The sequence below is a fragment of the Ochotona curzoniae genome, unplaced genomic scaffold (genome assembly GCF_017591425.1).
Source record: "Ochotona curzoniae isolate NIBS_2020 unplaced genomic scaffold, NIBS_Ocur_1.0 scaffold_4506, whole genome shotgun sequence".
Taxonomy (NCBI): domain Eukaryota; kingdom Metazoa; phylum Chordata; class Mammalia; order Lagomorpha; family Ochotonidae; genus Ochotona; species Ochotona curzoniae.
Genome location: NW_024467119.1, coordinates 45209474 through 45221803, shown reverse-complemented (window position 1 = coordinate 45221803; position 12330 = coordinate 45209474). Strand labels below are relative to the sequence as shown.

The 12330-nt window shown below is 38.3% G+C and overlaps 1 protein-coding gene across 3 annotated transcripts in view; it reads left to right on the top strand.

Moving 5' to 3' along the window:
* Nucleotides 1-12330, top strand: part of COL25A1 (collagen type XXV alpha 1 chain) — a 441964-nt gene that overhangs the window by 396886 nt on the left and 32748 nt on the right. For 2 of the 3 annotated variants that reach the window (XM_040966695.1, XM_040966694.1), the window contains exons 23-26: nucleotides 1551-1628; nucleotides 6670-6693; nucleotides 7322-7366; nucleotides 12031-12075. In XM_040966695.1, coding sequence (XP_040822629.1) covers nucleotides 1551-1628; nucleotides 6670-6693; nucleotides 7322-7366; nucleotides 12031-12075 — 192 coding nt within the window. The remainder of the gene's footprint in view (nucleotides 1-1550; nucleotides 1629-6669; nucleotides 6694-7321; nucleotides 7367-12030; nucleotides 12076-12330) is intronic. The other variant, XM_040966696.1, reaches the window with a different exon arrangement.

Below are 12330 nucleotides of genomic sequence, written 5' to 3'. Positions count from 1 at the left end.
TGATGGGTTCTGTAGCCTAGCCCTGTCTAGTCTGTTCCCATCCCTAGCTCATGTAAACCAGTAGGTGAGATTGCCTATCCCAGCATACCCCATACTCCTTCCTGACTCCTGCACATGCCCGTGGGCTAAGGCTGTTTTGGCCCCGCTGGGGCAGGTTTTTAAGCTGTGTCATCCACAGGTCTGTAGGTTGACTTTACTGAGCTTGTTCAGTGCCTTGTTCTCCATTTGCCATCACTCACACCACTCCCAGCAGTGAGTTTCAGTCCCGTGCTCCCATGCTGTTTGTGTCATGGCCTTTGTACTCCCAGTTCCCGCCCCCTCCCCGTAATCCCATGTTGTGGCCACACCATTTCTGCTCCTGGTTCCAGCGGTACCCAGGATTAGGGAGGCACCATCTGTGACTTTATACAAGATCACAGGGTTATTGGTGGTGCCCATTGTACAGATTTGTTTTTCTTTTCTTGCTAGAACTTGCCAGCGATTAGGTCTATGGGCAACCCAAACCTGTTTTGGATGGGACTCATACAAAACCAAGTTGATATTATTTTCCCAGTGTGAGCACTGAGTTCTTCCCTGGCTTAACACATGTGCAGGTCACTGTTGTTCCCCCCAGAGCCTTTGCCACAGAAGGCAAAATGGCACCCAATATCACACTGATGGAGGTCTGGGCTTTGCACACTCATTCCCTGGGACTCTAGCACTCTACTTCTGCTTATGCTAAGATTTAAAAATTAGCAGGATCCACAATTCTATGGGTAAATTCTATGGGTGCATTCCTGTGAGCTCCCCTTCTCACCTGGCTGCTGGTGGAGCTCCAGTTACTGCTGGGATGACTATTCCCTGTGACACTACTCTGCTGTATCTGTTGCTTCCTCATGTTTACAGGTCTCCACATGTCCCTCTCAGGCTGTGTTCCTCCGTTTCCCAGGATCATGCCCTCTCTGCTTCTCCTTGGCCAATCCTCCATACATTTTAATGTTTCCTAACCCTATTCTGTCATCTTGCCCTCTCCATCTCTGTCCATTTCAGATAGTTTTTAAAAATGCAAGGATTTCAAGTGTTTTCCCCCTAAGTAAACTTATTTTTGAATTCCATTTTCTAAAAACGGTTGGAAGGACTCCCATATGTATTCTCCTTTTTGTTCTTTGTTTGATTTCATTTTCATGAGATTCTGTTCCTGTTGGGAAAGTGAACTGTTGTTTACAGGACAATGTTTTATCTTCTCAAAGAATGAGGAGGCAGTCACTGAGATGAGTTAAAAAAGAGTTGAGAATTATTTTAATAAATATAGACAAAGCCAACAAAGTTGTGCAAAGCACATCAGATTATCCTGGAATTTGTAAGTTTCAGAAAACAGGGCTTCAGATATTAAATATCTACTGTCACAGAGAAGAAGTTAAAAGTAGCTTACTTTCTTTGAAGTAAGAACAAACTTTGAACATAATCATTTGTTCTGAAGGGCTTCAATAGAGCATAACAAGAGAACTTCAGGTTCAATTCCTCCGCCCTCTCTAACTCCATGAATTTTCTTTGGTTGGTTTTTGTTATAGGGTCCGCCTGGTCAGAAAGGGGATCAAGGAGCCACCGAGATCATAGATTACAATGGCAACCTCCATGAAGCCTTGCAGGTAAGTGAGTGCTCCTTCTGTGAAGCCAACCCTGGTTCCTGAGAACAGGATGAGATGTGCATCCTATCTGATCTCAACGGACTCCACTGCTCGAAGCCCTTCTACCTGCTCTCCAAACTCATTCCCTCTGCTCTATCCCAGTTTATGTTCTTTGTCTCATAGCATTGTTCAAATTTTTTATTTACCTCCTCCTATCACATATAATTAAACCTTATCAGGTCTAACTGTTGTATCATTTTGGCCATATTTTCCTTCCTTGCTTAAAGAGAGAGCTTTGTGAAGCAACTTCGAGACCCATCACTTAGGAACCAGAACAGCTTGGTTTCTGGTCTCAGCTCTCTTCCTTCTAAAATGTGTGACCTACAGCAGTTCATTTCAGTTTTTTAACCTCAGCTTTTCCATCCACCTATGAGGATAATAGTGGCATATGCCTCATGGAGCCACTGAGAAGAACAAGTAATAAAATACATTGTATACCTAAAGACTTGCAACAATGTTCAGCACATTGTAAACCCTGTGGAAAGGGTGGACTGCCACAATTCAATCAGTTTTGTTCTGTTAATTTAAAAATAGACTGTGTGGCTTGTCTCCATTTGTTATCCATCTTTTTTTATATTTCAACTTCTTATAGATATGTCTCTATTATCCTTCTGTTGTAATTTTCCTTATGAAGGTCAACGACAATGTGAAGGTCAGATCTGCTCTACTGACTGACTGCCTTTGACTTTACTGTGACATATCAAACTACTCTCCTTCTAAAACTCTTTTGTTTTTGTCTGTCTGACTTTATATTTTCATTTCTCCCATTTTTCCTCTCTCTTTCCACTCTGCTTTTAGTTTCTCTGCCCATGCCTTAAATTTTGGCATCTTCATATGTCTGATTTTTTTCTTGGTACAGACACGTTGTAGTCTTCCATGTTGTCACTACCAATCCTTTTTATCTCTGGATCTAATAATCTCTATACACCCGCAGCTAAGAGTGTGAATTTGAATTCTACTGGGAATTCTGATGTGGCTGCACCTTTCACTTCTAGTCTTCCACTGATACAAGCAGTTATTCCAATGTCAGGCCACAAATCCTAGGATTTTTCCTGTGGCCAGAGTTTTGAGTCCAGGGGTCAGTTGGGGGTCCCCAGGAAACCTCACCTGGGGTAATCCTAGACCTGATTATGTGTGTCATCTGGTGCAAGAGCTGGTTCAGTCTGTCAACTTCACCTTCCTATACACATACTAATGATTACAGTTGCCTGGTCAGTTCTGTCCCCAGCCCCATGCCCTGTACACACTAACAGGATTTGCAACCTACCCCAACCCAGCCCGCCAGATACCTGGTCTTTACATTCACCAGCAGGATCTAGAGCCTAGTTGGGGTGAATCCCAATAACCCCCACCAGGCCCACCCTCAGCCCTGGATCCTGCATGTGCCAGTCAGTGTACTCAGCAGACTAGTCCTGTCCATCCCACACCCCAAGCCAGCTCTTTTATACACCTATGGGTGCTGCGGTGTAGTTCAGCCTGCCCCACCCCATGACCCAGCCCACATGTATGCTTACAGGTGCTGCCACCTTGTCCAACCTGGCCTTCCACCATCCCTGGCTCTAATGCTAACCAATGAAATCTACAGTCCACAGTTTCCCTCTAGAGCCACTCCCAAGCCCAAATCTTACACGTTCCAGAGGATACTGATACAACTTGCATCCAGTGCTGGCAATTGCAAAGGATGCTGCAGCAAAGCCCACCTGGCCTGCACTTGTCCTGGCTTTTGCATGCACCAGTAGACACAGTGGTCTGGCCTAGGCCAACCCACTTCTAAGCACATCTCACAGACAGGCCAACAGTTATTACAGCCTTGCCCATCCAAGTCCCAGCTCTCAGACTCCCCAATGGGAGCAGTAACCCAGTAAGGGATACCCTGCAGCCCCCTACCAGGCTCACCCCCAGCACAGCATTTTGCATGTGCCAGTGAGTTTGCAGCCCAGTCTGGCATGGACCCTCCTCATCTGAACATTGGCTGGTGGTGCTATAGTCTAGCTCTGCTCAGTTTGCCCTCAGTCCCAGTTTGTGCTGGCAGATACTCTAGCCTAGTCCAGTTTGTTCAGCCCCCAGTTCCAACCCTAATGTGAACTGGTGAGTGTTAGGGCCCAACCCAGCCTGGCCTACAACCTATCCCAGCTCATGCCTGCCAGCAGGTGCTGCAGGCTGGCCCAACCTGGCCTGCCTCCCAGGCCTGACCTACATGTATGCCCAATTGGTACTGTAATCAAGCTTGGTCTAGGGAGCCCCTAGCCTCAGCTCTTGTGTTTATTCTAACAGAGAAGTTTCCCCAAATTCCCCTATCAGAAAAATACCCCAGATATGGATCTCCCATGCTCTGATGGGTGCCTGGTTTGTCTTGCCTCCAGTTCTGGCATTCACCAGTTAGTACTGCACCCTTGCCCAACCAGCTGTCAGTAGCGGGTGATGTAGCTCAGTTCTGCCTGACCCACCCCTAAACCCAGTTCTCATGTGGATCAGCAGGTGCCGCAACCTAGCTCTGCTCTCCCACACCAATCTCTCTTTCCCACATTAAGTTCTATATGATTATAAATCAATCAGTATCTGTCAGTAAATCAGTTAGCAACTGATTATGTCTCAACTTAAATATTTATTATTCTTGCAGGGCTATTACAGGAATTATATGTTGTACTTATAAATGTGTTGATAGTAATGTCTTCTTGAAACTGTTTGTTGGTTTTGCAAAAGTAGTATTCCAGTGGATTGAGTCCACAGTGAAATTAGTCATTAGATAAGCACAAGCTTAAGGTGATATGCATTTATTCTTTAATTATCTAACCAGGGATGAATATTCAGTTTCTCAGATTTCATTTTATGATTGACTCTTTTAAAAATCTCTCCACAAAAAAAAATCTGTCCACAAAGCTCGAAGATTATTAGCTAAGGAGCAGCATATTACAGTTTTAATAATACCACATTACAAATATAAAATTTTACTATTGCCATTATTGAAATTGTATTTACATGAACATGGATATAAACTACTTATTTTTATATAAGTTTAGATTTCCAGTTAACAGTGAATCCTGAGACTGAAAATTTCCATCACCATGTAGACTAAATCTGTTCTCTAATACAAATCACTACTGACTTTAGGCCAGTATCACTGTGCAAATGGAAAAAATAACCAGTGTAATTCTGAAGAGAATCATATGAGCATCTCAGGAAATAAACCACAAAATAACCTGATAGACTCCCCAAATTTATAGCCGATCTAGCTCACTCTGCCTATTTTCAACATGTCTCACTAGAACATGTCTTTTTCCATCACTAACCAGAATTCTTGTTTTCAAATCATTTACTAGAGTTCAAGATAGATCCCTGCTGATTTCATGTAGCTTTAACTTGGAGGAGCCAGACACAAGAAATTCCAAGAAAGCCAACCTCTTTAGGTCTTGTGTGTGGTGTCTTTGCACTAATGCTTTCAGATGGTGATCAAAAGTATTTGTATGTGCTTGTTCAGGTTAACTTAGTTTGCAGTCACTTGTTCTTCTATTGGCTGGCTGAGCCTTAATAGGATTGTGATAGCTCACAAACATGGTTATTTAGCAAAATTATTAAACGCTCTCAGTTAGTTTAGTTGCCATTAACATTCTATAATTAGGCAACTCATTATAAAACATGTTGTTATCCTGACATTTAGAAAAGAACTAGCCTTCTATTCAAACGGAGAATGAATCCATATATGACATGTATTGGAAATATCTCATTTCCCATTTTAAATTCCCTTCCGTTTGTAAGGTTTTATGAATCTACCTTTTAGTTAGAAATATACTAAGCAGTTGGAAGACTATGACAAAGAAATTATTTCCACTCTTATAATTTTCTAATAGTTTTGTTTAAATGACTCACTTGTACTGTAGGAGTGAAAGATGTATGTTGTCATAACTGTAAATCTGATTTGTGCTCTAGGCAAATCCCTTAAGAGCAAAGTAAATGATACCTTATGTTACACTAACGCAGATTTAAGGTGGTGTACTATCCTGGGCCCTTATTTTTTACATATATAACCTTGCCCCCAGTTTGAGACCATTTTCCCTTCTGTCTTAGAAACATTGAATCTTTTTTCCTAATGTAGTCTCACTGAAGTCATAGTGGCTAGACTAACTTTATCATAAAATGCAAACTGTAACCATTTGTACACATCCATTATTGTATCTTGTTGTAAGGAATGATGACACCATGTCAATGGAGACTCAGTTCTTGAAGTGAAAAGGTGAAATAATGTTAATATTACTAACAAAAATAAAAACAGCAACCATGGCTTTAATCCAAGAGTAGAATGGGGTAATAAAAACAAAAGATGATGTTAAACCAGCATCCGTAAGCTTGCATGTAATTGTATAACGTTTTTCTATGACCTGTATCCTTGCTTGAAAGCACTCTCTCCTCTATGGTTTCATAAAGAATATGGACCCATTATAACTTTTGGAGAAAAATCTAAGTTAGAAAATATAAATACATAAGGAAAAATCACAATAGAGACTTAAGCGTTAAAGATCCATCTTTTAAGAGTATATTTCATTCTAGTTCTCTAGTTCCGTAACAAATTAAACTTATTCTCTGTCAACTAATATATTTAATCATGGAAGACATACCCCCCAAAATTAATCATATGTTAATTAGCCATGGACCAAAAGAGAAAACTCATATTGTTGAACATTTTATTTTTTTGTAATCAGAATATTCTCCAGAATAAACTTGTCCATAGCGGAGTTTCTTAGTTTTAATTTATTCTGGCACCTCTAGTGTATAATACTTTACTACACATTCTTTCAAATCAAGTAAGATGCCATTTTATCATTTTCTTCATCCATGAATTTCTTAAAATTCTAAAAATAGTTTTTAAGAACCTCTACAGCTATACTGTGTCAGTATCTTATCAGCTCCTGGAAGGAGTCAGATTTGCAAAAATATATTCAAAACGTTGACTTTTTTTTCCAAAAATGTATTGGTAACTGTCTTTGTTGATGCATTTTCCCAACAGAGGATTACCACCTTAACTGTCACGGTAACTCCTATTGCATGATTTCTGTGGTTTGTGACCTTGTTTGGTGTTGATGCATGCCAGTGAGAGTTGTACTAATGTAGCAATTACTTTTATCTAGCTAAATTATCTTTTATTTAGTTTGATGTTTTCTAATATTCCCGATATTAATTTTATGTTACCTTCTTATAATATTTACCCTAGTTGAATCACTTTATCTGTTAAATGAAAAAGCCAAAAAAAGAAATTATTCTTAATTTACTTTATAGTCATCTTCCTTAAGCCAGTAATATGTTTTTTTTTTCTAAAGGAATGTGGGAATCAAGGCGTTTAGGGTGTAAATCTGTGTTCCTAGCAACACAGATTCATATTAGAAAACTAATTCATCCCAGGAGGATGAGTGTGGGGCCAGGCAGTGACTTCGCATTGTCTTCCATACCCAGCCTGAAAGCATAATCAGTGTAATTTCTACCTAACATGTTGACATTTGGGCACGTCATTGTGTAGTCCTTCTAATTATGTAATATTGCTAACCACCAACTGATTGTGACAGAAATAATGGAGATGATATGTGGTATGTTTCTTTTTATTAAAAATGAATTTTAATACTTATACTTGCTACTCTTTAAAACTGTTCTTTTTCTTGATTTAGGGCCCCCCTGGACCTCCAGGACCTCAAGGACTGCAAGGGCCAAAGGTTGTATGATAATTATCTGTTTCCATGTACATATATGATGCAAAGAAACCTGTATTAAGTAAATGTATTCTTAAAAATTACACTAACAAAATGTTGAAGAAGCTGAGACCAGTAATATTGCTTCAGACACTGAAAAACAGAAATTGAGGTCTGGCCTAACAGGAGAGGAACAATTAGGAAGAAAGATAAGAGAATTGGGGGGAAAATCAGTGGCATTGAATTGTAGGGGAGGGCACTGAAAAAAATTGAACATTAAGTGAAAACAAAATTCTACAGGAATTATAGAGGAACACTAATTATAGCAAACTAAAAAGAGGATTGGAGGAAATTTACTGTGACATGAAGAAAGATCATTCATTTATTTTACTTTTTAATTAATATTAAATTTTATCTAATATGTTATGATATTCTGCTCCTCTCTGCCTTCCTCCCTCCCTCCCTCCCAACCTCCCTTCCTTTACTCTGCACCCTCTCCCCATCTTTAGCTTTTGAGATAGCAAAATCTAGACTGTAGAAGTCTTAATGTTTTACCAGATAAGAAGTTTAGCAAATAAAAAGCAAAAAGACCTTCATTTATTAAAATTACAGAGAATGGCTACAAGCAATAGTAGAGCAGAAAAAAAGTCTATTTCACCCATATACAATAAACTATAAAAAAACCACAGATCACTAAAGATATATTATTATTACATCCTTAACCAGTGATTTGACAAAGATATAAACAAAGTTTCATAAAACTGTATTTGCTATGATACTGAAACAAGAGACCTTTTATTTTATTTACTGGATGATAGTCTCAGTGTTTTTTTATTATTATTACCACAATACGGTTTTATAGGTATAGGGTTTTTTTCTCTCTCCTTTCCCTTCCTTCCTTTCTTCTTCTCTAATACCCCTCTTCCCCTGCCCTAGTTATAGGAATAACTTTCTGCCACTTAAATGTACTGTGACATAGTAGCTACAAGCAAGGGTTATTACTTTTGGTTTGTTTTTAAATTTTAGTCCCCAAGTATAAGGAGACCATGTGTTATTTATGTTTCTGGTTTATCTCACTCAATATGATATCCTCTGATTGAGTTCCTTTTGCTGCAAATGGTATAATTTCATCCTTTTATAGATGAGTAATATTCTATTATGTCTATATACCACATTTCCTTTTTTCCTTCCTCTGATGATTGACACCGTCGTTGATTCCACATTTTGGCTGTTGTGAACAGAGCTGTTATAAGCTTGGTGGTGCACGTATCTCTTTGGTTTATTGTATTCAAACCCTTCAGTCCATACCTAATAGAGGGATTGCTAGACTATATGGCAAGTCTATTTTTAGTTTTTTAAGAAGTGTCCACACTGTTTCCCACAGTGACTGCACCCATTTGCATTCCCACCAACAGTGTATAAATGTTCCCAAAGAAAGATATTTTGTTCCAATTCTTTTGTAAAATTACAAGATAACTTTAGCATCATGCACTCATAAATTACTCTTGAGGAATCATCATTCAATCCTTTTGATAAGCAATCCCTTTATTATTTAGGTTCAGACATTCTACCATTTAAATATCAGAAAACATACGAACCAGAAGCAGAAGAAATCTGGAATTACCTACAGATATATAAAATTTGCTGATGCAGTTAGTTTTTTCCCTTCAAATTCAACTGAGTAATTCAACCATGTTTGATCAATTAACACATGGCCAGTGATTCTGGCTTTTCAGAACTGAGCTACACGTGTTGAAATATGACATTCGTCATTGGATTCTTGTAAAAGATTCAAGTGGTTTTGAAATTCATCTTTTGTTTATGATTCTTGAAGCAGTTTATTTGCTAAGTCCATCACAGAGGGAAAGCAGCTTTTGCACATTTTTATTTTCATATGCAGAAATCTAATACATAGAAGAAATTTTTTGATTACATAAAGAAGCAAATGTTAAAATATTACTGAGTTTCCTCTGTGGAGTATATTTAGAACATGGATCCTAACTGCAAAGTGGTTTCATCAACTACATTAGTTAAGTTAATGTGTTGTATTAATACGTGATTTGGGATTTTTTTAAAAGATTTATTTTATTGGAAAGGTAGATATACAAAGAGGATGAGAGACAGAGAGGAAGCTCTTCCATCTGATGGTTCACTCCCCAAGTGGCCACAACGGCTGGAGCTAAGCCAATCCTAAGCCAGGAGCCAGGAGCTTCTTCTGGGTCTCCCACATGGGTGCAGAGTCCCAAAGCTTTGGATCATCCAACTGCATTCCTAGGCCACAGGCAGGGAGCTGGATGGGAAACGGAGCTGCTGGGATTAGAACCTGTGTCCATATGGGATCCTGGCAAGTTCAAGAAGAGGACTTCAGTTGCTACACTACTGTGCTGGGCCCGTGATTGGGGATTTCTAATTTTCTGATCCCTATTACATTCTGGTCCCTAGGATGTGTAACACAAAACTTTGTTCTTCCTGTCTGGTGAACAAGTCTAATTGAATCCTTGGTTTTTAATATCTTGGTGAGTGGGATTAGGTGACCTATATGGAAATCTGCAGATTTCTATGTCCTTTTTCCTTTTTGTGCAGTCAACAATGATCTAAGTTTCTTGATTTTGTCCTCAACTGAGTAAGTCTCCAGAATCCAGAGGAAAAAAAAAATTTTCCAAAACCAAATATGTAAGCCATTCCCTGAAAACTTCAGAAACTTCCAGAACATGTTTCTAGAGTCTGAAGACCTGCAGAAACCAAAACAATCCCCTTTCCTTGACCCAGTGAGGCAAGAAGGACCACCTAGCTAAAAAGGATGTATCACTAAAGCCAACATGCCCCTTACTTTGTAATCCAATTGCTATTCATTTTAGTTATTCATTTTTTCAAATAGTTGAAAGGCAGAGAGAGAGGAAAAGACATAGATAGATCTTCCCACTACTGATTCACTCCCAATGAAAGGACAGTGGAGATTGTTAGAGGACTAGCCATTCTCCCTTATAACAAACCTTGCCATCCTTCCCAATATGCTGCCACCTCAATACCCACAACAGGTTTGTATTCAATATCTTGTGTTAAATGTGCAGAGTCCATCACAATTTCCATGATTTCCCCTTAAGAAGGGTGCAATAAAGACAGCAAAACAGAGTCTGAGTTAAGTGTAAAACACATTCTTTTGTTTAGACCCACAGTCTCAGACTGACTGGAAAACTATTTAGTGTTTCTCTTTCTTTTATCAAATACATCTAAGAATTTATCAGTTTCTGAAACATCAAATAACTTGCAAGCCACATTTGAGAGGTGATGGATAAATGAGTAATTCATGGATTATGTTTTTCTTTTAAACATGTGTGAGTCACATTCTAAAAGTAAAAGCTTAGCAAAGCAGTGATTACTGACCTAGAGTGCTGACAAGTATTCAGACTCCAAATGAAACTAGGGCTTAGCCAGCTGCATCCAACCTCAGCAGACTTGTTTGTGGCTAAGTAAACTTTGTTGGTGCCACAAAGATCAGGAAATCTGAAATAAGGAAAGGCTATTTTTCCTTTTTAAAAAAGTCATTTGTTTGGAACCACAAGATCATGCCTTCCTTAAATATTGGGAAGCTCAGATTTCATGCTGTGGCTCACAGCTCTTAACTATTTTTTTTTTAAATCAGGGAAGGGGGTTCTAGCCATTTTAATACTGTGCTTTATGATGTCACCAAAAGAGTTTTTCTAGAAAATACAAACTCTTTGGAAGTCTGCCTCTGAGGAAAGCCACTCACACATAGAAGAATTGCTTTACACAATTCGTAGTGTGGGATTCGAATATTTGTAATGGGATTCCGACAAATGACTCATGGATACAAAGTTTTGCCTTTCAAAGAATTTGCTTGTTCAGTACCTTTTAAAACTGAAAGGTAATCAAACATATGTTGTTTGAATAATCTCTAGCATATTGTTTAAATTTATTTTTAATACAACATCCTCAGTTTAAAAAAACAAACATAAATCTGTATATTTTGAGTTTGTCAAAAGTTTTAATAAATCATGTTATGAAAAGTAAATTTTTGTTCATTCCTAGCATGATATAGGAAATTGGATTGATCTAAAAGTAATTTTATGTGGATTAAGATATTATCTGATTTATTATTTCCTTCAGTGTAGGTTTTCTGGAAATAGCCTACATGCGCACCCCCCCCACACACACACACAAACACAGTCACTATGAATTTGTTTAAACTGTGCCAGTTAAAATACTGTAGTGTATTCATGAGGCTTAACATTTCTTCTTTTAAAATTGACTGTTATATTTTGCTTTTACTGAAATGGAAAGTAAGAAAAAAACAAATAGATTTGGTATAGAGCAAAAAAAAAAATGAACTGAGACATAAAGGTTTTTGCTATAAAGTGTAGTCAACTGCCAAATCATTTCTCTCAATTTTCCTTTATTGTTTCTTTGTTAGCCATCATTTCACTTGCAGGGGGTTACGGAAGGGCAAAAACACTTAATTATAGTTGTACATAAGTATTATTACGTATAATATTCCAGAGAAGTTATAGCTTTACCTCATTTAGATTAAGTGCTATATTAGGGTGTGCTTGGATTATGAGATGTTTGTTGAAAGTCAGATTGTACTTTTAACCAACCAGCGTTATTTCTTTTACTTATCATGTTCCTAACAATAAATTGAGGCAAGCTGTTGCTTTCTATCTCAACAGGGAGAGCAAGGATCTCCAGGAATCCCCGGAGTAGATGGAGAGCAGGTAATTTTCAAAAATGTATATACCATTATTAAAGCATCATCATTACTTGCAGTATAAGTTTGAAGCAAAAAAAAAAGGCATGAATGTTGGTATATGGCATCGTTTTTTCCACCATGGATTCTAGAAACATCATTAATTCTAAAAAGTAGTTGGCTTGAGACTGGACGTTGCTTTCGTTTGCAGAGGCATCAAGCTATAGGGTACTTTAGTTTTGTTCTGCATACTACCTATGAATCTGCCAGTGACGCTGCTGTA